This window comes from Rhineura floridana, chromosome 1 (genome assembly GCF_030035675.1).
Source record: "Rhineura floridana isolate rRhiFlo1 chromosome 1, rRhiFlo1.hap2, whole genome shotgun sequence".
Classification (NCBI taxonomy): Eukaryota; Metazoa; Chordata; class Lepidosauria; order Squamata; family Rhineuridae; genus Rhineura; species Rhineura floridana.
The window spans coordinates 16292185-16316342 of record NC_084480.1 but is presented as its reverse complement, the minus strand read 5'-3'; the positions used below and the strand labels follow the sequence as shown (position 1 = coordinate 16316342).

General features: G+C 42.5%; 1 protein-coding gene across 6 annotated transcripts in view; it reads right to left on the bottom strand.

Moving 5' to 3' along the window:
* The window catches only part of MAPK4 (mitogen-activated protein kinase 4), a 118067-nt gene that overhangs the window by 17490 nt on the left and 76419 nt on the right, over positions 1 to 24158 (bottom strand). For 5 of the 6 annotated variants that reach the window (XM_061614482.1, XM_061614497.1, XM_061614491.1 and 2 more), the window contains one exon: positions 12153 to 12297. In XM_061614482.1, coding sequence (XP_061470466.1) covers positions 12153 to 12297 — 145 coding nt within the window. Of the gene's footprint in view, positions 1 to 4487; positions 4664 to 12152; positions 12298 to 24158 lie in introns of those variants that run through there. The other variant, XM_061614516.1, reaches the window with a different exon arrangement.

Here is a 24158-nt window from a genome sequence, read left to right as displayed (position 1 = left end):
TACAGTTCTCCAACCAACCAGTGTTTATAAAATTGCATCTATTAGGGGAAAGTGTGGATAAAAACTAATACCATGGTGAAGATAACATACAAACATGCATTACATTAGGAGAAACTGCTTGCAAAAATGTGCTCATTAGTCAAAATAGCATACAAAAATGTGTTTATCAGGAGAAATTTGCACTACAATGCCGAAGGATTTTCATTAGGATTTTTTTTTTAAATCGCAAATTGTTGCAGAACTGAATTTAAATTTGAAAAATGAAAAACTGAGAGAACTGAAGTGACAGATCTTGCCATCCCTAGCCAAGGATCATGACAGCTGTAGTCCAGCAGCATCTGGATCACGGCAGGTTGCCAACATCTGCCTTTAAACAAGTGTGTGTTTCTACTTGGTGTTTTTTTTTTTACCATCTGAAGAATCTGCTGGGCACATATCAATCCTTCCAGAAGAATATTCTATATATTTACGCTTGGGTTTTGCACCATCCCAGGATCTGGTCAGGTCATTCCTTTGGTACATAAGCCAATACATTGCCTTGTTATGTCCTGCATTCTTTCCCCCCTTGTTCACAGGAGGGAACCAATGTTGTGTTCAAATAATCATTTCCATCTCTGCACACACACCCGGCTTCCCATAGCTTTATCGGGTGGAGAAGCACATCCTCAGCATGACTCAAAAGCACTCGGCTATTTATTTTGAAACTACAGCTCTAGTTGTACAAGTCCAAGCTGGGGGTTGCTGGGATAGGTGCTGAAGAATTTCTGGACGCACTGGCTCTCACTCCTCAGGCCCCAAACAAACCATCCCACCCAAAAATAAACCAGCAATGTTTTTTCTTCTTTGTTCTTTATCTCAAAACATCTCTCTACAACAGTGTTGGTCAAATTGTGAAGCGGCAGGCCAGTCACAACTCTGATCTATCACCCCAGAAGCCATCCTCACCAATGCTGCACACTGTTCCCAATGGTGTGTCTGAACTGCACCACTTAACACAGCAGGTGTGTGTGGGGGGGCACATGACTGAATGCTCTACCATATGTAAACAAATAAATACAATGCCTGCACATACAAAATTAGATATGACCAAAGGAGTCTAGCCTAGCTTTCTGCATGGCAAGCTGCTTTTCTGTGTATAGGGAAATTTGACACACAGGACTATGTGATCCAGCCTGAACTGGTACAATCAGGGATATAGTCATCCAGGGTCTTATACCCCTTTCTTTTTGGAAGCAGGGTCCCTATGTCTCCAGCATCCTATGAGTCAATCAGCATGAAAGGGGAGTGTGTTAGCCGCTGAAATTCTTCTAGCATGCTTCCTTGTCCAATCAGAGTGAAAGGAGGTGAGTCAGCCACTGAGAAGACTCTCTTCAGAAGCTAACACTCTCCCCTTTCATGCTGATTGGCTCCTAGGGACGTCTGTTGTTGTGGGAGAAGGCATTAACAAGGATCTCATTCTCAACCCAGCAGCAAAATAAAGGGGGTAAGTGGCTGTGACAATCATGAAGGGACCCTGCACTTCTGAATTTGCCACGACACTACTGGGTACAGTACATATTTACCACCGCAGTGAGAGATGAACAAGCAGGAAGGTCTTGTTGAGCATGTAGGGGGAATGTTTTCCAGACAGGTTGAAGTTTCTATAAAAGGATAATGTAACTGTGGCTTGATTTTCACAGAAGAGGTAAACCCAAATATGGATTGCACAACTCATACTCACGTGAATATATGTATGTTTCTCTGTACCATTTTTTTAAGGTTAGGTAAATTCATGTACGGCAGGCTTACTAAGGGTTATTAGTCATGGTAGGAAAAGAAAAAATAGCCTGCATGTACAAAGGCTGTCACATGAACACCAGGTGGTTTTTTTAATTTATTTTACAGATTTATAAACTGCTTCACAGCTAGAAGCTATCAAAGCAGTGTACACTAAGACACAAATGAGATAAAATACAAGAGATTAAACTCTTAACAAAACATTTCTACAATTATACAATTAAAATTCCATAAAATGGCTAGGCCACACTTGAGGAAAAGCCTTCTTAAACAAAAATGTCTTCAGCTACCTCTGAGGCATCCTTTTGTTTTCTGCCAGGAGAGGGGGCAGCCAGATTGTTCAGCTTGGGAAGTTGGTCCCTCTCTGGCAAGCAGCTTGGGGCCACAATCATACCTTTGCTGAGGAATGAAGAATCCTCAAACAGTTTAGGAACATAGGAAGTTGCCTTAGGGTCAAGTGTCCTTTTTATCGTACATCATGAAGATTTGTGCTCATGATGCTATCAGGGCAGTCACATTCAAGCCTGCTTTCAATACTGTTTGCGCCTCCAAAAGATTTCGGACAGACATACTGTTTCACTCCCAATCAATGCATATCCAGTAGCTTCCTACTGAAATCCTGTAACTTTTCATACCACAAATTTTTGGGGGGGGGTGTTGCTCTGCTTTTGTTGTGCTATAGCCCCTCCAGACAGCAATAATGTGGTAGTACTGGGGAATCATTGCAAAACAAACTAAAGCAGAATAAATCCACCACTAATGCTCTATTATTGTGTCAAGAATATGTTGCAGAATACACCCACTGCAATAAAACACCAGTCTGGAGGGGTCCTTACACAGTCAGACAATTGGTCCATCTTATTCAGGATTGTCTACACTGACTGGCAGTGGCTCTCCAGAGTCTGAGACAGAGAACATTCCAGCTCTACCCAGAGATGCGGGGATTGAACCCAGGGCCTTTTGTAGGCGAAGCATGTGTTTTACCATTGAGCTACAGGTAGGGATGAAAGGATCTGTCAAATTCAATTTTCTGTTTCTCATTTTTTCCAATCTTAAATTTGATTCTCCACATTTCTGCAGCAAGTCGCTTTTTTTTTTTTTTTTTAAATCCTCATAAACCATCTTCACCATTTTAGTTCAAATCTCTCCTAATAAACACATTTTTGTATGCAATTTTGACTAATGAGTACATTTTTGCAAGCAATTTCTCCTAATATAATGCATTAGTAGATGCAATCTTTATTAAGGTGTTCATTTTTAAGCACACTTTCCCCCAATATATGTTTTTGTAAACATTGCTTGGCTGGAGAACTTCACTGCAAAGCCTGATAAGTGCAAATTTCAAAGGATGGTTGTGTGTTGGTTCTCATATTCTTTTGGAAAATGCGAATTTGATAACTCCTGCTTTGAACGCCAACCGATCAATTTCTACCCCATCCCTAGCTACAGCCGTTCCCCTCTTGGGAGAGAACCGTTCTCCAGGCTGACCAGCTGGCCCACCCCAGTCTATCTATGCACAGCCAAGGCTACCAGGTCTTCTTGACTGAAATATTTTGGAAGACCAAGAATTAGAATCCATTATTAATGAAGTTTATTGTTTATTTTAGAGAGTGATGTGTATGGCGAGCTTACCAGAGTGTCAAAATCCTGCAGTATTGCAAAATAAATAATGGCCACTAATGGTATAATAATCATAATAATGATTGCAGAGAAGAAAGACCATCGGGTCAAAATGAAAAGGAAGGATGTTTATTTGTAAAGTAGCATCAGGGGGTTAACTCAATTCCTGAATAAATATGAATGGCCCCTTTTCCAGCTGTTGCCGAGGGACTCCAAAAGCAGCCTTCCAGCAGGTAAGGAAACTTCTTGTTCTCACTAGATTTTTTTATATAAACACTTTGGTCCCCTCCAGAGTCAGACGTCCTTTTTATTGTGCGTTCAGGATGATTTTTGCTCATGATGGTATCCAAGCGGTTATGCAGAACCCCACTTTCAATACTGCTTGTGCTAACCAAACATTCAGGGTGGACATAGTGCTTTGTTTCCAGTCGGTACATATCCCGTCACTTCCTGCTGAAATCCTATAACGTGATACCACAAATCAGTGGCGGCTGGTGATTCCATGTCAGTGGGGCAGTGGAATCCAAACCATCCAGTGCCTTGGACAGCTCCTTGGAACTTCAGACTAAAACCCAGAGCAGATTCCATTGCCCCACTGAGATGCAGCCACCAGCCGCCACTGCCACAAATGTCCCAGGTGTGGGTGGGTTTTGTCCTGCTTTTCTTGCACGTTAGTGCAAGGGGGACCCTTCAGACAACAACAATGTAGTAAGACTGGGGAAGTATCACAGAACAACTAATAAAGTGGAATGATGTGTGGATGGTCCAGTAGAAATCCACCACTAATGCACTATTATTTTATAAATGACATGTTGCAGAATACGCCACCAAAAAAAAAGATAAAGATGCAATACTGAAGAAAGAGCATCAGAATTTTTTTCTAGGTTTTATTCACATGCGGCTTCTCACTGGAGGTATGAAATCCGTATTTGTGGCCTCCTTTGATTTGCATCTTTTAAAAATACTTCAAATAGCTTCCTTCCCCAGCACAATTAAAGGGGCAGCTTTGCTTGTAGATGCTGCTTTTGGCTGGCTTATAAGGAAAGGCATCAGCAATACGCAAAGCAGAAACAATATCGATCTGTCCCATGTACCAGGTAAGACATTACCTAAGTTTTTTTTCTCTTCTTCTTCTCCTCAGCCTCTGGTCATTTGTGGGAAATATTTGAGATATCTTACTTTAGAGATGAACACAGGATGCTATATGATTTCCAAAATGGAAAGCTCATGAGCCAAAGCACAGTGGTTGATAGTCAAAATCAACCTGCTGGGAGGAAGGGAGGGATGTAAATCAAATAATAAACAAACAAACAAATAAATAAATAAATCCTTATTCTGGTGTTTGATCCCCGTGCAATTAGAATTGGGAATTAGAATTAGACGTCATGTCCGCAATCAGGGTAAACATAAGATCACAAGTGGCCCATCTAGTCCAGCATCCTGTTCTCCCAGTGGCCAACCAGGTGCCTATATGGGAAGCCCACAAGCAGGACCCGAGTCCAACAGCATTCTTTCCACTTCTGATTCGCAGCAATTAGTATTCAGAGATATACAGTCTCCAACAGTACAGGCTGAACATAGCCTTATCAATCTCCTTATCCCCCATAAATGTATCTAATCCTATGTTAAGTTCTCAAAGAACTCAAATGTGAAATTGCTGATCTGCTAACTAAAATATGTAACTTGTCCCTTGGGTCCTCCTCCATGCCTGAGGACTGGAAAGTGGCAAATGTAACGCCAATCTTCAAAAAGGGATCCAGAGGGGATCCCGGAAATTACAGGCCAGTTAGCTTAACTTCTGTCCCTGGAAAACTGGTAGAAAGTATTATTAAAGCTAGATTAACTAAGCACATAGAAGAACAAGCCTTGCTGAAGCACAGCCAGCATGGCTTCTGCAAGGGAAAGTCCTGTCTCAGTAACCTATTAGAATTCTTTGAGAGTGTCAACAAGCATATAGATAGAGGTGATCCAGTGGACATAGTGTACTTAGACTTTCAAAAAGCGTTTGACAAGGTACCTCACCAAAGGCTTCTGAGGAAGCTTAGCAGTCATGGAATAAGAGGAGAGGTCCTCTTGTGGATAAGAAATTGGTTAAGAAGCAGAAAGCAGAGAGTAGGAATAAACGGACAGTTCTCCCAATGGAGGGCTGTAGAAAGTGGAGTCCCTCAAGGATCGGTATTGGGACCTGTACTTTTCAACTTGTTCATTAATGACCTAGAATTAGGAGTGAGCAGTGAAGTGGCCAAGTTTGCTGACGACACTAAATTGTTCAGGGTTGTTAAAACAAAAAGGGATTGCGAAGAGCTCCAAAAAGACCTCTCCAAACTGAGTGAATGGGCAGAAAAATGGCAAATGCAATTCAATATAAACAAGTGTAAAATTATGCATATTGGAGCAAAAAATCTGAATTTCACATATACGCTCATGGGGTCTGAACTGGCGGTGACCGACCAGGAGAGAGACCTCAGGGTTGTAGTGGACAGCACGATGAAAATGTCGACCCAGTGTGCGGCAGCTGTGAAAAAGGCAAATTCCATGCTAGCGATAATTAGGAAAGGTATTGAAAATAAAACAGCCGATATCATAATGCCGTTGTATAAATCTATGGTGCGGCCGCATTTGGAATACTGTGTACAGTTCTGGTCGCCTCATCTCAAAAAGGATATTATAGAGTTGGGAAAGGTTCAGAAGAGAGCAACCAGAATGATCAAGGGGATGGAGCGACTCCCTTACGAGGAAAGGTTGCAGCATTTGGGGCTTTTTAGTTTAGAGAAAAGGCGGGTCAGAGGAGACATGATAGAAGTGTATAAAATTATGCATGGCATTGAGAAAGTGGATAGAGAAAAGTTCTTCTCCCTCTCTCATAATACTAGAACTCGTGGACATTCAAAGAAGCTGAATGTTGGAAGATTCAGGACAGACAAAAGGAAGTACTTCTTTACTCAGCACATAGTTAAACTATGGAATTTGCTCCCACAAGATGCAGTAATGGCCACCAGCTTGGACGGCTTTAAAAGAAGATTAGACAAATTCATGGAGGACAGGGCTATCAATGGCTGCTACCCATGATGGCTGTGCTGTGCCACCCTAGTCAGAGGCAGCATGCTTCTGAAAACCAGTTGCCGGAAGCCTCAGGAGGGGAGAGTGTTCTTGCACTCGGGTCCTGCTTGCGGGCTTCCCCCAGGCACCTGGTTGGCCACTGTGAGAACAGGATGCTGGACTAGATGGGCCACTGGCCTGATCCAGCAGGCTCTTCTTATGTTCTTATGTTCTTATGTTCTTATGTTAAAGCCATCCAAGTTGGTGCTCATTATTATATCCTGTGGGAGCAAATTCTATGCGCTGCGTGAAGAATTCCTTTCTTTTGTCTCCCGAATCTCCCAACTTTTAGCTTCATTTGATGTCCCTGAATTCTAGAGTTATGATATAGGAAGAAGAACTTCTCTCTATCCACACCATGCAGAATCTTATACACCTCTATCATGTCCCTCTTACTCATTTTTTCTCCAAACTAAAAAGTCCCAAATAATAATAATAATAATAATAATAATAATAATAATAATAATAATAATAATAAATTTTATTTCTAGGCTGCCTATCTGGCCGCACAAGCAGCCACTCTAGGCGGCGTACAAGATAAAGTAAAATACAACATACAAACTACATAAAAACCCAAGAACTACAATATAAAACAATATAATGTAACTGTTCCTCATAGGGGAGATGCTCCAACCGCAAAGGGCACTTTGGTTGCCCTTTTCTGAATCTTTTCCAGCAATACAATGTCCTATTTGAGGTGAGGCGACCAGAACTGTACTCAGTATTCTAAGTACAGTCTCATCATGCATAGATTTGGATAATGGCATCATGATATTGGCAGTTTTATTTTCAGACCCCTTTTCTAATGGTCCCTTAGATGGAATTCCACTTTTTCACAGCTGCTGCATACTGGGTTGACATCTTCACTGAGCTACCCACAAATGTGACCGTGTTGGACTTACTTTGCAATTGCCCACTTACACATTTGTTTTAACACTATGGTTGGGGAAGGGCCATAGCATCTGCCTTGCACGCAAAGGTCCCAGATTCAATCCCCGGCATCTCCAGGTAGGGCAGGGAGACAACCATGCCTGAAACCTTGGAGAGCCAGTGCCAGCCAATGAAGACAATATTGAGCTAGATGGACCAATGGTCTGACTCAGTATCAGGCAGCTTGTGTTCCTATGTCACTGTTCCCAATCCATTCATTGATGTTTGCATCTCGCACCTGGTTCAAGGCGCCACTGAAGATTAAGTCCAGAGTCTCTGCCCCTCTGGTCAAACCCATGACCAGGTGTTCTAGGACACCATCATTCTTCAACCTTGGGTCCCCAGATGTTGTTGGATTACAACTCCCGTCATCTTTGGCCATTGGCTAAGCTGACTAGGGTTGATGGGAGTTGTAGTCCGACAAGAGCTAGGGGACCCAAGGTTGAAGAACAGTGATTTAGAATATCTAGAAATTTTACTTCTTTATCGTGACTGGAACATGCATGTGCCCAGTCTACGTAAGGGTAATTGAAGTCAGGATTCTTAATTGTGCAGGGTTCCAGAGCTTGGAAAAGTTACTTTTTTGAACTACAGCTCCCATCAGCCCAATCCAGTGGCCATGCTGGCTGGGGCTGATGGGAGTTGTAGTTTTAAAAAGTAACTTTTCCAAGCTCTGGTTCCTACACTCATACAGTGGGCTCTTCAGTTTAATCTTTCCCCCTCCAATGTATGGTGGGTGGTGGAGCAAGGCCACGAGGACACCACAAAGGGGGAAGGGCCAAGAGGCACGTCCCCTCTCTTCTCATTAGCAGCAATGGCGAGTCTGCATATGACTGAGGATCCTTGCAAGAGCCAGCAGTTTTACAGGACCAGGTGGAACCCTAATCTGCCTCTTGTATTGCCATGTGACCTCCACAGCTGTATTACAACATTCTGCCATATGCTGTGGTAGCACTGCAGTGTGGCAGACAAGCAGCACCCTTCTCTTACAAGCTATCACAGTGTCTCTCCCCCCCCAACTTTTTTCTCACTGTTACAGTCAATGGTCTGAGAGCTCTTCCAAGAGACCTGTTTACTGAGCATTCATCCTGACTTGTTTGCACAAAACACAACATTGCTGTACATTGAATATTTGGTTTGTTTGCATGGAGGTTATATGATATATAAACCGTTGCCTGACCGCGATAATGGACTGGATGAGAGCTAATAAACTGAGACTCAATCCAGACAAGACCGAGATACTGCTGGTGAACGCCTTCCCTGCTCAGATGGTGGATGTTCACCCTGTTCTGGATGGGGTTACATTCCCCCTGAAAGAACAGGTACGTAGTTTGGGGGTTCTTTTCGATTCTTCCTTGTCTCTTGAGGCCTAAGTGGCCTCGGTGGCACGGAATGCATTTTACCATCTTCGTCTGGTAGCCCAACTACGCCCCTATCTGGACAGGGACGACCTCGCCTCCGTTGTTCATGCTCTGGTAACTTCAAGATTGGATTACTGTAATGCGCTCTACATAGGGCTGCCCTTGAAGACAGTTTGGAAGCTTCAGCTGGTGCAGAACGCGGCTGCCAGACTATTGACGAAGACCAGTCGGTCTTCGCATATAACACCTATTCTGGCGCATCTGCACTGGCTCCCTATTTGCTTCCGGGCGAGATTCAAGGTGCTGGTTTTGACCTATAAAGCCTTACACGGCGTGGGACCTCAATACCTCGTGGAACGCCTCTCTCGCTATGAACCTACCCGTTCACTTCATTCAGAATCTAAGGCCCTCCTCCGGGTACCAACTCATCGGGAAGCCCGGAGGGTGGTTACTAGATCTAGGGCCTTTTCTGTGGTGGCCCCTGAGTTGTGGAACAGCCTCCCCGAAGAGGTACACCTGGCGCCTACACTTCTATCTTTCCGGCACCAGGTAAAGACCTTTTTATGCTCCCAGGCATTTTAATCTTTTAATTTTCTTAATCTTTCTATTTTTAATATGTATCCTTCTTAATTTGTGTTGTATTTGTTTTTGTTGTGCTTTCTGTTGTTTGCTTGTACATGTTTTTGTGATTTTTTACCATGATATATTGTATTTTACCTTGTTTGTTCACCGCCCTGAGAGCTATTCTGCTAAGGGCAGTATATAAATTGAAATAATAAATAAATAAATAAATAAATATTATTCCATGTTTTCCAGTACATTTTAGCATCACTTTTCTAATCCACAAAAATTCCAGGTTTTTTTAAAGTGGGTTTGTTGCAGAAGAGCCTCAAATCCACGTTAATTGTGCAACCTAAATTTGTCAGTATAAGACTGAAGGCTCATCTACATGGGAGCATTTCTTCATAGGAATACACTTCTTTTACCTTCACTTTTCATTTGCATCATCCACAGTTCCTGCTCAATGTAAGCTGCAAATCACTTTTTCACACTGACACAAGCAGGCATTCCTCTGAGGAGGATTAATCTCGCTTTTTCCTTGTGGCCCCACCCTCCAATTACACATTTCTACTCTCTCTGGCTGTTAAGGTGTCCAAGCATGCTCAGTCTGTTCTACCAGTTGCAGTAGATTTCTTTTTTAAAAAAACCCGGAAGAGCAAATATCTGTGTTTTCCCTGGTAGGATACAGCTGAAATACAAATCTCTGTTTGAGTAGTGTTGCGCACAAGTTAGGGGAAAAAGAAAATAAAGGCACGGTTTGCAGCAACATAAAAAAGGCCAGAAGAATGGAGGAGAGTAACCAGAAGTTGCTTGTCAGCCTACAGGAAATAAAATGAATGAAGGGAGGAGGAGGGAGTGGGCATAGACAGGGGAACCACTGACACATCCACCTAAAAGCATCGGAGCAAAGCATCTGCAAGCACTAGAGAAAGGGAGTGAAGACTTTTTCCCTTCCCTTTTGGTATTATCAGCAGCTTCGGTTAGTATGGATTTACAGGGGGGAAACTGATAGCTTCTGTTTGCCAGTAACTTCATGTGAACCATGCAAATTTAAAGGAGATGTGAGTAGCACCAAACACACAGTAAACCCAGGCACCTGGTTGGCCACTGTGAGAACAGGATGCTGGACTAGATGGACCACTGGCCTGATCCAGCAGGCTCTTCTTATGTTCTTATGTTCTAACCACTGTGCAGATCAGCCCTGAATAATTCCTGCAAAATACTGACAGTCTGGAAGCAACCTGAAATGTTCAGCATTTTACCCTGAATCTAAATGGATGTCTGAGGTTTTGCATTTAAACTACAGGTGTGTGCGTGTGTCTGTGTGCGTGCACGCGCATGGTTTCAGAAAAGACGAACTGGCCTCCTTGAGTGTCAGATCCTTATTTCCAAACCTGCTCACAAAAACATCCAGCTGTTTATAGGCACTCTCATCCATTACCTATTTCCCATTGTATATTACCACCAGGGGATTGAAGTTGTGATGTGTGTTTGTGCAAGAAGATGCAGCCATGAAAACAGCTGCTACAGGCAAACAGATGGGGCAGCATCAGCAGAATATGCCACCCATGCGCAGGCAGATCTCTTGATTGCTGAACATGAGCATTACAGTCCCCAACATGGTGGTGGGCAGGTAGAAAGTAGGGGTACTAGGGAACAATGAGGGTAACAAATTGGGTAAGCCATGGGGTTGTAGGCAGGAGCAGATGTTGTGAGGACAGGTCTCTTGTCTTTTTGTATTTCAGTTTAGCAGTCAGAGACACAAATATTAACCCCAGTGCATAGCCCTATTTCTCTGCAAACCTCTCTAATCTGCATGATCAATCTTATGAACTTGTCTTTAACATCTGATTTAATAGGTAATTTTGATTTTCTGTGTTTTACGTAAACTACTTAGAGGTTTCAGTGATTTAGCAGTATATAAGCCCTGTTAAAAACAAAACATGTAAAAAAAAATTAATCATTGTGTTTGAAGTTGGGAAGACTAGGCTTGGGTAAAAATTCCTTTTAATTTCTGGATTTATTTCCAAAATCATGGGGACCAGAAACTTGTTTTTTTATCTTTTAAAAAAGCAGTCATAAATAGAATACCAATGTTTCTGGCAGTGCCCACAGGCCACAAACACATACCTTGCAAGTTTATAAGGTTCAAATACTGTTCCCCAGTACCGCCTTAAACAAATGTGAGCATGTGGTGCAGGAGTCGCTAACCTGTGGTCCTCCAGATGTTGCTGAACTACAACACCGATTATCCATACTGACTGGAATGGGAGTTTGAGTTAGGGATGTCAAAGAATTCCGAAAGAAAGAGCAGCAGGAATTGCCAGTGTCCACTTATTTGTCCCATGTCCGGAATGGAAATAAATCCAGTGAATATTATTGGTATTTGCTGTTCTTGTTATATTCAGTCCAAGGATACATAATGATAAGAAATTGATGACGTGGTTCCCCCCCCCCATTTGTATTGTGTTTCCTGTGCATTGAAATGGTGTGGAATAATGTAATGATGACATAATTAATTGTGTAAAAATTCACCATAGCGGACAGCGAGACAGCTAACATAGGTTTTTGTCAGAAGCTGAACTGCAGCAGAATGGAAACAGTGCTACATGCGAAGAATTCAGGGTGGAACAGTAATCAATACCTTCTTATATCCCTAGTTGTAGTCTAGCAACATGAGCCACCCCAATACATAGGAATCTTCCACAAGTATTTACAGCGCTACCTGGGAGAGAAGAATGAAAGAAAGAAAGAAAGAAAGAAAGAAAGAAAGAAAGAAAGAAAGAAAGAAAATTTGAGACCTACCAGCAAAAAGCATCTTTCCTTTAAGCATCTCTGCTAGAATGCAACCAGCTGCCCACATGTCAATGGCTTTGGTGTAGTTGTTTGGTGAGAGGAGCAGGCGAGGAGATCGATACCATTTTGTTACCAACCCTTCTGACAGGTAACCCTGCAAGAGTAAGAAATGTCTCCGTTATGTCCAATGTGCATAAATCATTATGGAAGCAATGCTTTGTCTTCAGTGGTGCATATGCAATGTACCTACATTAGGAGCCTGCAGCAAAAAAAAAAATTGACTGGTTCTAATCAATATGTCAAATACATCTCCCTCCCATCCCCACCCTACTTTGTGACCACATTGCCCTGTTAGGGTTGCTAACTCATAATGCCAAAGTCCAAGCTACAGCTAGAAGAATTCCTCCTCTTATGGAACTTACCTCCTTCTCCACTACCCTTCCTATCAAGCTTCTGTTTCAATCAGTTGCCTATTCTGCACCCTTTCTCCAGCTCTGCATCTTATTTATTTATGGGGCCTCTTCCCAGTCCTCAGTTCTGACCTCCTGTTTTGAAATAGAGCCCTTTGGAGTGATAATGGCTAAAGCATTTGCATTTGAAGAGATTTCCATCCAAGCTGTAGACTGGGTTGACATTTCCAAAAACTAAACTTGAAATGTGGTTTCAGGTCAAGTAGCTCCAGAGCATAGACGGTGTACAAACTAAATCCACTTCCAGATAACCTGTTCCTTGAGCGTTCATCCTAATTTGTTTGCACAAAGTTTGTGCAGAGGTCAATGTGCAATGTCAGCCATTTATTGAGCAGTCTGATTTGTTTGTGCAAACTTTCTACAACATTGCATCAAGGGACCGTTATCCCACACTTTCCAGTACTGTTACCCATCACTTCCCGTATTAAAAAATGTCAGGGGGGAGGTGTTGTGCAAGACTGCCAAATCCACTTTAATTGGGCAGCCGAAATTTGCCAGTATGTGGCTGAATCCCACCAACAAAGTAGCAATAGTCTCATGTGGAAGTGGTCCCAATGTTTATGAGCAATAATGGTGGTGTTGTTTTTAAATCCCAATAATCTGTAAAGTAATTTGCCACATGATCTATTCAACAATACAACTGACACACAAGGCATATTACCTCTTTGCTTTCCCTTCGCAACTGTATGCTGCTGTTCAAATTTATAACATTGCATTACCAATCAACACATCTGTTCTTAAAAGGTGTTTTATTTGTTCTCTCCCCAAGAAAGGCAAGTCATTGAGACCGGTTAGCTGAGGATCTTTGCAGCCAGTTTGTTTTCAGCTTTTCTCTTATTGCTAATGCTGCTGATTATGAAAACCACATTGCATATGGTCCATTTCCAGACTCTACAATTAAGTCATTTCAACAGAGCTTCTCTCCCTTACTGAAAATAAGCACATGGAAGGAAACAATCCAGTAGACTTTTTGCCAGGGCCAGAAGTTCAACTGCAAATTGTCAGGGGCTCTAGATAACAAGCTATTAATGGACTGCTCAACCAACGAGCAATGGAAGAGGGCAACCCATAGAAAACTCAAAGAACCCCAGTGCTTTCAGGACTGCATTCTCCATCTCTCCCAGTATGCACCTAGGAACACTGGAAACTGCCTTATACCAAGCCTAATGATTGGTCCATCTGGCTCAGTATTTCCTACACTGACTGGCTGGCAGCAGCTCTCCAGGGTTTCAGACAGGGAGTCTCTCCCAGACCTATCTGTAGATGCTGGGGATGGAACCTGGGACCTTCTCCATGCAAAGCAGATGCTCAGACCCTTTCCCTGAGAAGCACCTGGCAGTATCAGACCAGGAGCCACCTAGTCCAGGTCTTTTGTCCTCTCCTGGTGTTTTGTCCTTATTAAAGTTAAAAAAAAAGTAAGTACCTAAAAATTGGTCCTACAAATGCATGACCAAGCTACATGGACCAAGCTAGGTGTGTGTTTGCTTGTTTAAACTATTTTTAGACTGACTTCCATGCAAACATTACAAGGCAGTGTACAAAAATACCTTAAAATTACAGAACAAATAAATTAGCAGCAAAACATTAGGCCCAAACAGACATATTATTATGCTCAACTGGTATGAATGTCCAGCAAAAGCCTGAGAGAACACGTAAGTCTTTAGCAGACATCAAAATGTTGGTGCCTGCCTTAACTCAGAGGGAAGGGGATCCTAAAGAGAAGGTGTTATTTTAGTTCAGTCAATATCTGGGTGGGTTGACATGTATATGTGAGTAGAAACATACTCACTGTTCTGCCAGTACATCTCCACCTCTGTCTTCTGAAAAAGGGGGCACACAACGCTAGTCAAACCTTGACCCTTTTTACTGTAAAATCTAGTAGGACCAATTTGAGTGTGTGTTTTTTTTAATTCAGCTTCAAAGAGATTTCACATCTGATCAGCAGATCAACCGCCCACCCCCCCAGGTGTGGCTAATGGAAATGCTTTGATCTGGCAACTAGTGTGTTCACTAGTTACTGTTACTCTGTGGCTGGGATGCAACATGTTCCTGTTTTGCTCCCTGTCTGCATGGCTGATCCACCTCCTTCTGCACTTTTCTGACTGTTTGATGGTGTCTCTATTATCACAGGAACTATTTTAGCAGCAGAGTCCTCCGACGTTGCATAGCTCCTGCCTAATAATTCCCACCACGATATAACACTGCTTTTTTTATCAACAGCATGAAAGGTACCATACAGGTTCTGTTCAAGCTGTGTTCACAGGTGACCCTAAGAGTACCTTTGCCCTCTCCTGACACTCTTGTATACACTGGTGATTGAGGCTGTTGCACACTGGGACAGTGCTGTAGAGTGGTTAGACTAAATGTTTGACTAGGACCTGGAAGACCAGGGTTCAGTTCCCCAATCAACTATGAAGCTAACTGGGTGACCTTGGGCCAGTCATTGTTTCTCAGCCTAACCTACCTGTGAGAATAAAGTAAGCCCCTTGAGCATCTTGGAGGAAAGGTGGGATATAAATGTAATACATTAAAAACAATTGACAGCTCATGTAGCAAGTCTAAGGCTCCACTGCTCCTGCACTTTCAGGCTCATTGGTGAAGACTTAATGACTAGAAATATTGGGGGGGGAGTTTAACAAAATAAAAGGCAGGATACCCAGAATGAAAGTTACTGCATTCATTACAATTTTCTGGCTTCCGTGCAGTCTTATTGCAAACGACATACAGCCTTAGAAAATGATGGTAGTGTGGTTTACAATGCAGCAGACATTCCATTTCCAGCCTGGCAAAGTGGATGTTTTTCATCAAGGGGCCTCCATTGGACAGTTTGACTTAAATAGCAGTGGTGCAAGGAGTGACAAGCACCATTGTAGCATGACACTTTGCCTGTGGAGCTGGGCAGAGCTGGCTCCTGCTTCTCTCTGAGTGACTAATAATGTGATCTGGTAAGAATGTTTCTGTTGACACAGCTGCCAGTAACTGTGCCCAGCAGAAAATACAATGGTATTATCTGGTCCCATTTTTGTCCTGGCATGTCAGTTGATCTCACAGGGAGTGCTTCCAGACAGTCTATTTATTGAGCATTCATCCTGATTAGTTTGCAGGGAGGTTAGATGACGTTGGCTATTTAATGAGCATTAATTTTGGTTTGTTTGTGAGGAGGTTAGTTATGTCAAAGCATTATCCCACAGTTTCCAGTGTATTTTTTTATTGCAAAAAGTGTGATTTCATTTCGGAAGTGGGTTTGTTGCACAAGACCTCCAAATCAACTTTAATCATGCAACCCAAGTGGGTATTTGAACCCAGGTCTTCCTGACTTTAGTCCAAATCTCTAATCATGGTACCATGCTGCCTCTCAATATGCAAAGGGGGAGGAGAACTTTCCTGAAATCTAGACACAGAAATAGCCTGAATTTATGGCAGTTGAATGTACAGTTGCTCCACTTGTTCTAAAATCGCTTTGCACAGATCACAAATCTACAAGTGCCTGGATGCCTGCTGTGCACAACAGCCTTGTTCTGCATGCAAAAGAAGCAAGCACACAGGTCTTGTGGGGGGAGCATTGCCTGATGAACAAGCAGGCACCAATCTCTTGCTGCTCACAAATGGTGTTGCGGTTGCCTTTGCTGGTATGTGTGGAGTGAAGCAGCCCCCAAGCTAATGCAATGTGGCAGTTGCTATATGACCCAGCCATATATTACTCCTTTGGGGAGGGGGAAAGAATACAGTGAACTTTCTTTTTTCTCTCCCTGTACTTTTCCAGAATCCACATTCAGCCCCACACAGTGATGCAGTAAAATAAAAGTATTCAGCTGCAGTGCATTTATGTAACCTTCCTCTCGATAATCTGGTGTCAGATCATCCTGCCAGATTCCAGACATTTCTATGGCAGGAGAAGGCTGATCCATGAAGTTTGGACTTGCAAAATAGAATGAACTGAAACAGGGATGGGGAAGGAATTGGGTTCAGCTCACATTTAAAGGCAAATCTATCTAACTCACTTTTTCTGAAACAACACACAAACCAAAACAAAGCCATAATTTGAAATTCAGAGTTCTGCTATGCAGTTCTCCAGCCACATAATGTGTAGACAAGTGCATATACTAGAGAAAAAATGCATATATTAGAACAAATAACATACAAAAATGTGTTATATTAGGGTAAATTGCTTTGGAAAAATGTGTGTATCAGGGGAAATTACATATGAACATGTGTATATTGGGAGAAATTCACACTAAATGGCTGATGTATTTTCATGAGGGCTTTTTAAAAAAAATTAACAAACAGCATGGAATTGTGGGGAACTGAATTTAACATTGGAAAAATGAGAAAAGAAGAGAAAGTGAAACTGACAGATTTACCAATCCCTATTCTTGAGGCCTCCTCTAGGATGCACACCTAAACATGGTGAGGGGGTTTGAGAGTGTTGAAGAAGCTCAGAGCAATGCTGTCAGGAGTCTAGACTCCTAGCAGGGGCACCCAAGAAATGGAATGCATCATTACAATACTTGGTGTAAGTGAATTAAGATGGACAGCAATGGGACACTTTCAATCAGTTGTGCATGCTCTGGTAACCTCTAGATTGGATTACTGCAATGCGCTCTACGTGGGGCTGCCTTTGAAGACAGTTCGGAAACTACAGCTAGTGCAAAACGCAGCAGCTAGACTGTTGACGAGGACTAGGCGGTCCGCACATATAACACCTGTTCTGGCTCGTTTGCACTGGCTACCTATCTGTTTCCGGGCCAAATTCAAAGTGCTAGTTTTGACTTATAAAGCCTTACACGGCACGGGACCACAATACCTAGTGGAACGCCTCTCCCGATATGAACCTACCCGTTCACTACGTTCAACATCTAAGGCCCTCCTCCGAGTTCCGACTCACAGAGAAGCTCGGAGGGTCGTAACAAGATCTAGGGCCTTTTCGGTGGTTGCCCCCGAATTATGGAACAGTCTTCTTGATGAGGTGCGCCTGGTGCCTACATTTTTATCTTTTCGGCGCCAGGTTAAAACCTTTTTATTCTCCCAGGCATTTTAATCTATCTTGTAGCTTTTAATGTATATCAGGTCGTTTAATTGTTTAATATGTATGCTTTTACTGTTTTTGTGATTCTATTGTACTTTATCCTATGTTGTGCACCGCTCTGAGAGCCTTCGGGCTGTGGGCGGTATAGAAATCGAATAAAATAAATAAATAAATAAATAAAATAAAATCAGGCAACTACAAAATATTTTATGCAGGAAATGAGAAATTCAGAAGAAACATGATTGCTTTAATAGAAGTGATGTAGCAAAAGCAATTGGGAGCTATAACACAAGGTCTGAGTGAGTGATATCAATGAGATTTAGTGGGAAACCTATTAACATAACCATCATGACCGTTAATTCGGCCAGATAGGCGGCCTAGAAATAAATTTTTATTATTATTGTTATTATCATCCAAGTCTACGCTCCAACAGCAAACACAGATGAGAGACTTTATGCAGAAGTACAGGAGCCTGATCATATTTATTTAGAGCATATTTATTTGCCCTGCTCTTTCACCAAAAAAATCTACCAGAGCAGCTTACCATCAATTAAAACGAGACGGTCCCTGTCCACAGGCTTATAATCTACAACATGACACAAAAAGAAAAGCAGATGGGGAGGAAAAGGAAAAAAGGAAGCTTGGGAACCAATTCTTAAAGTTAAATAATAGTCCTTATAGTGACCAGCTTAAACGTTCAGGGAGAGGAGGGGCAGAGCACTTCAGATATTTGATTGGGGTAGTAAAAACAGCCAAAAACGATCAGTGCTAAATTTAGTGGGCCTCTTTGCATAAGTAGGGAAGACTTTTTAAAGTTAAAAACAAACAAAAAGGAAGTAAAAATAAACACAAGATATGGTAGTCATAAAGAAAAAGAGAGATAAATAGCCCTTTTTGTAAGCAATTTCTTCTCAGTGCTTTTTTTACAAGCCTTACCTAGAGATGCCAGGAATTGAACCTGAAACCCTATGAATGCAGATCAGGTGTTTGACCACTAAGCTATTCCCTTGCCTATGCAGCAGGTGGATCATTTTACTCCTCCAAACCTGTATTCAGAAGAGCAGTGTTTTCCAACAGAGGCTGGTGTCCATGGGGACAGATAGGGCAGAAGGCCAATGAGAGGAAGAGCCACAGCCAATGGCTGGCAGAGCTGACTAATTTTAGTTTTGTCCCCACCCTCCTCCCTGCTGAGTTTTACTAAGCACTAGAGCCAGTGTGGCATAGTGGTTAGAGTGTTGGAACACGACCTGGGAGACCAGAGTTTGAATCCCCACACAGCCATGAAGCTCACTGGGTGACCTTGGGCCAGTCACTGCCTCTCAGCCTCAGAGGAAGGCAATGGTAAACCCCCTCTGAATACCGTTTACCATGAAAACCCTATTCATGGGGTCGCCATAAGTTGGGATCAACTTGAAGGCAGTCCATTTCCATTTTTCAAGGAGGAGGCGGAGGCTGACGGCCAGTGCCATGAGCTAGACTGGTGGAGGCTGGCTGAGGGCAGGCTGAGCTTGGTGGAGCACTTCCCCACTTGCCCTAATGGACCAGTCTCCACTGGTCCAAAGGGGCAGGAGAAGCCAAGTAGTCTAGCTCAGTCCTCAAGTGCAAATGTGCATTGTCTGAATAGAGGCTGCAAGCTGCAAACTCAGAGCTCCCAGCAGACAAACATAACACCAAATATTTGCTGTCACCAGCAATGCCGGTTACTTCAAGGCTACATTACCTCAGAAGATGTTGCCTGAATGCATAATAGCTTAGAATGAAGCACAAAAGCTGGAAACGGGAGCTGAACACTTAGGCCACATTCACACCACACATTTATTCCATTATTTTGTCACTTTAAATAGTCATGGTTTTCCCCCAAAGAATCCTGGGAAATGTAGTTTGTTAAGGGTGCTGTTAGCAGAGCCCTATTCCCATCACAGGGCTACAATTCTCAGAGCGGTTTAAGAATCCGTCTTCCCAGGGAACTCCAGGAATTGTAGCTCTGTGAGGGAGAATAGGGTCTCTCCTAATACCTCTCAGCACCCTTCACAGACTACACTTCCAAGGATTCTTTGGGATAAGCCATGACTGTTTATAGTGGAATGACTGTGGAATAAATGTATGAATGTGGTCTTAGAAGTGTTCTTTTCAAGTATCTTTTGCTTTGAAATTCCCTCTCTGGCCAAAATTCTAACCCACTTAGGGAATGCTTTTCACTTGGATATACAGGTACCCAGATATAAACCCTCTTGCATCACTTCTGGAGGGTGCCTGCTCAATGAAGAAGCCAGTTTTACTGACAAAACACAGAAGCAGCCATTTGTTTGTTATTTAAAGGGCCTTTTGTGGTCATTTTAACTTGTGTGCGTCATTCAAAACAGATGTGAAGCACACAGGTTTTATGCTAGGGAGGTCCTATGAGGGACGGTGGAAAGAGCTGGTTATGTTTAGCCTGGAGAAGTAGAGGCTTAAGACAGAGATTATCTCTGTCTTCAAATATCTGAAGGGTAGAGGAAGATGAAGGAGACTTGGTCACTGTTGCTCCAGAGGGTAGGCTTAGAGCCAGTAGGTGGAAATTGCAGGGAAGTAAGATTTTGGCTAAACACAGGAAGTTGCCTTATACTGAGGCCACATTTATACCATATATTTATTCCACTATTCCACTTTAAACTGTCATGACTTCCCCAAAGAATCCTGGGAAGTGTAGTTTGTGAAGGGTGCTGAGAGTTGTTAGGAGAGACCCTATTCCCCCTCACAAAGCTACAATTCCTGGAGTTCCCTGGGAAGACTGATTCTTAAACCACTCTGAGAATTGTAGCCCTGTGAGGGGAATAGGAGTCTCCTAACAGCACTCTTAACAAACTACATTTCCCAGGATTTCCTGACCAAACTGACAGGTTCTTGTGAAGAAAAAAGGGGGAATGACGTTCTACACATGCCACCCTGATCTCCTTGAAAAAAAGGCAAGAATATGAAATGTAATACACAACAAAAACTAACTGGAGGAGAGATTATGATCCTGCCTCAAATATCGCAATATTTAAATATCCAGTGTAACCAAACAGGTGGCTATTTAAAAAACAAATAGGTGCTAAGTATACAATTTTCCACACTGTTTCCCATAACATTTTTATTTGAATTTAATTACATATTTAAATACCTATTTTTGTTAGACAAAGCTGCCTTTGGTAAAGTTTTTGCTTCTTGCCATGGCATGCACGTCACATCCAAACTTAACTTCATGGCTAACAGCCATTGACAGATCTGTCCTTCATGAATCTGATAAATGCTTTCTTCTTTCTTTTAAAAAAGGCCATCTGAATTGCTGCTCAGTGTCACATTTGACAGCAGTAAATTCCTTAAGTGAATTATGTGTTGTGTCAAGCAGAATTTTCTTCTGCCTTTCCTGAATTTCCTGCCAATCAACGTCTTTGTGTGGAATTTGTAGGAAGATGCATCCTGCAGATTCATACCAGTGAACTGGAAGAAGGTCACCTCCAGATGGTCAGTATTTTGCAGAAGGGATTAAATGCATGCCAGAAATTTAGGTTTCTGCAATTAAAGTGGATTAAAGCGCTCTGCCATCCTAGCACAGGAGGTGGGGAATGTCCATTTCAGCACAGGTCCTAATTTGGTCTGCAAAGCCATATCCTCACAAACCACGCCTACCTGCGCAACACCTGATGTCATATGTGGCATGGCTGCACAACTGAGTTCCCCATGGGGAACTTGATCACACAGCCGATCCCTGCAGAAAACAGATCTGAATTCATAAAAATCATAAAAACAAGATCATAAGAACAGCTTGCTATATCAGGCCAATGGCCCATCGAGTCCAGCCTCCTGTGGCCAAACAGCCAATGGGAAGCAATGGGACGTGCTGCAAAAGGGACTTTGACAGGTGGGCAGGATAATTGTCATATGATGTCATAATGATGTCTGATGAGTGACAGGTGGATTGCCTGGATGGGGATGCATAGTAAACTGGCCTGCCAAGTTATAAAGATCCCTCCCCACACACACCCTTGTGCAACAAATCCACTTAAGAAACAAACAACAAAACAGACTTTTTCCCATTAGGAAAGCAACAAAGAAATGCACTGAAAAGTGTGGGATGAACAAATGATCAACAGTAAGACATATAAATACCCAACAAGCAAATCAGGATGAATTAAGGATGGATGCTCATTGTTGTGTAACATGCCCTCCCCCCAGCAGAATGTTCCATAAAATACGAGACAAGAGGCCTCTCCACACTGATTATTATTATTATTATTTTAATTTTTTTGGCACATGCATTCTGTGCATAATAGTGCATTAGTGGTGGGTTTATATAGGGCCATCCACACATCATTCCACTTTATTATTTGTCCAGAGAAGCTTCCCCAATGTTACTATATTATTGCTATCTGGAGGGGCACTTCTGCATTAGAGTACAACAGAAGCGGGACAAAAAACTCTAGAACATTTGTCGTACAAAAATTACAGGATTTCAGCAAAAATAGAGGAACATAGGGAGTTGCCTTATACTAAGTCAGACCATTGGCCCATCTAGCTAGTAGCGTCTACACTGGTTTGCAGCAACTCTCCTGGGTTTCAAACAGGGACTCTTTCTCAGGCCCCACCTAGAGATGCCGGGGATTGAATTTGGGACTTTCTGCATGTAAAGCAGGTGCTCGGGTATATACTGACTGGAAACGAAGCAGTATGTCCACCCCAGACCTTTGCAAGTACAAAGAGTATTGAAAGTAGGGTTGCATATAACCGCCCCATTACCATCATAAGCACAAATCATAATGAATGCAAGTAAAAAGGATGTCTGGGCAGGGCCCACAGTCTAACTGCAGTGTAAGATTTTGTGCAAGCAAGTCAGGATTAACGTTCAGTAAACAGGCCCTCTGGAGGAGCCTGAATACTGTAGATTCATGTTCTGGAGATTCATACCAGTGGGGCAAAACCTGGTTTGCTCTGCTCTCTTAGCTTGGCTTTGTTCAACTAGGAAAATACACATGGTTTTCAGTAATGAGCACAGGGAGTGAGTCTCCAGCATAAATTAGGATTGTAACACTCTCTCTGCCCAAGTACAATTATCTTAATTAGGTGGCTGATCCCGGTAGTTTACACATACAAACAACAGGCAATGGGGGAAATGGTTGTTATTAAGTCTGTTTAATATTGCTTTTTTAAGAAAAATGGCATAATGCAGCCTGAGCCAAGTATTTTCAGTTCCAAGGTTTTACAGATAAAGTGTTAAGACTAAGAATATAAACTGTTTCCAAATCTGTAATTGTGGCAAAAGAGTCACAAGAGTGCACAGATGCACAGGGACAGGCAACTGAAGGCATAGACCAAATATATCCCCCAAGTTTTCCTTCTATACCCCAACATTGGTCGCTACCTGGTGACCTGTTTACTGAGCATTCATCCTGATCTATTTGCACAGTTTGCAGGAAAGTTATCCAGCATCCGCTGATTATTGAGCATTCATTTTGATTTGTTAATTGGGAGATTACATGATGTCATTACATGATGTCATATCAAGAAATTGTTATTACACAGCTACTGCAAAATGTATGGGTTTTGTTTTGTTTTGTTGAAGCAGGTTTGATGCACTGAGTATTGGATACTGAATGGCAAGTAGGATTCTGCCAAAGCCTCTGTTCTGGCTGACATGAAAAGTAAAGAGTATACTGTATCTGTTGTTTAAATACTGACCTAGTTCACACATAATTCTAAACCGTGGTTTGTTTCAAATCATGAATTAACCATGAGTTGTCCTTTAATTAAAATAAACCAATGTTTGTATGCAAATAACAAACCATGGTTTCTGATTGTAGACTTGTTGGCATTAAACGAACTATAGTCTGGGCAGGGTTCACACATAAAACACTAAGCTGCCAGCCGGATCCTTATCTCCTGCACTCACCGCAGGCCAAGTTTGACAAGTGGACAGGGCCACCCACTTATGAATCACCTGATGTCTGGTGACTGTTTTTGCCTACACAGTTTGAAATCAAATTATGCAGGCAAAGATAGTGTTTTGCAAGCCCCACGAATCAGCTGATCATCAGCACTTCCAAAGCCCTGTGCATGTTTTGCAAGCCCTGACAATCACCCAAATGTTGGCACTTGCAAAGCACTGTGCAAGGTGTTTTGCGGGCACCATCAATGAGCTGATCAGTGGTGTGTACAAACTAGGGCTGCCAGGTCAGAAGCATCCCAAACCCTGAGATTTCAGGGATGGGTCCAAGTGATGTCACAGTGACAGGCTTGATTGATGTCATTAAGCATGATACATTAAGCATCAACCAAAGTTTCCTGGAGCATACAATTCAAACAAAAACACTTCTCTGATTGGATATTAAGAAATCTTAGCTAAAAGATGGAGCCTGGGTAGGGAACATTTAATGTAGCCTACTTGCTTCTGGCAAGAAGGGTTTAAGTGCCCTGAGGCCAGGCCAGTCACCAGAAGCCCACTGTAGGAAGAAAGGAGCCTAGTGTTGCTGTATTAGATGGGAGCACTCAAGAGTAAAGATG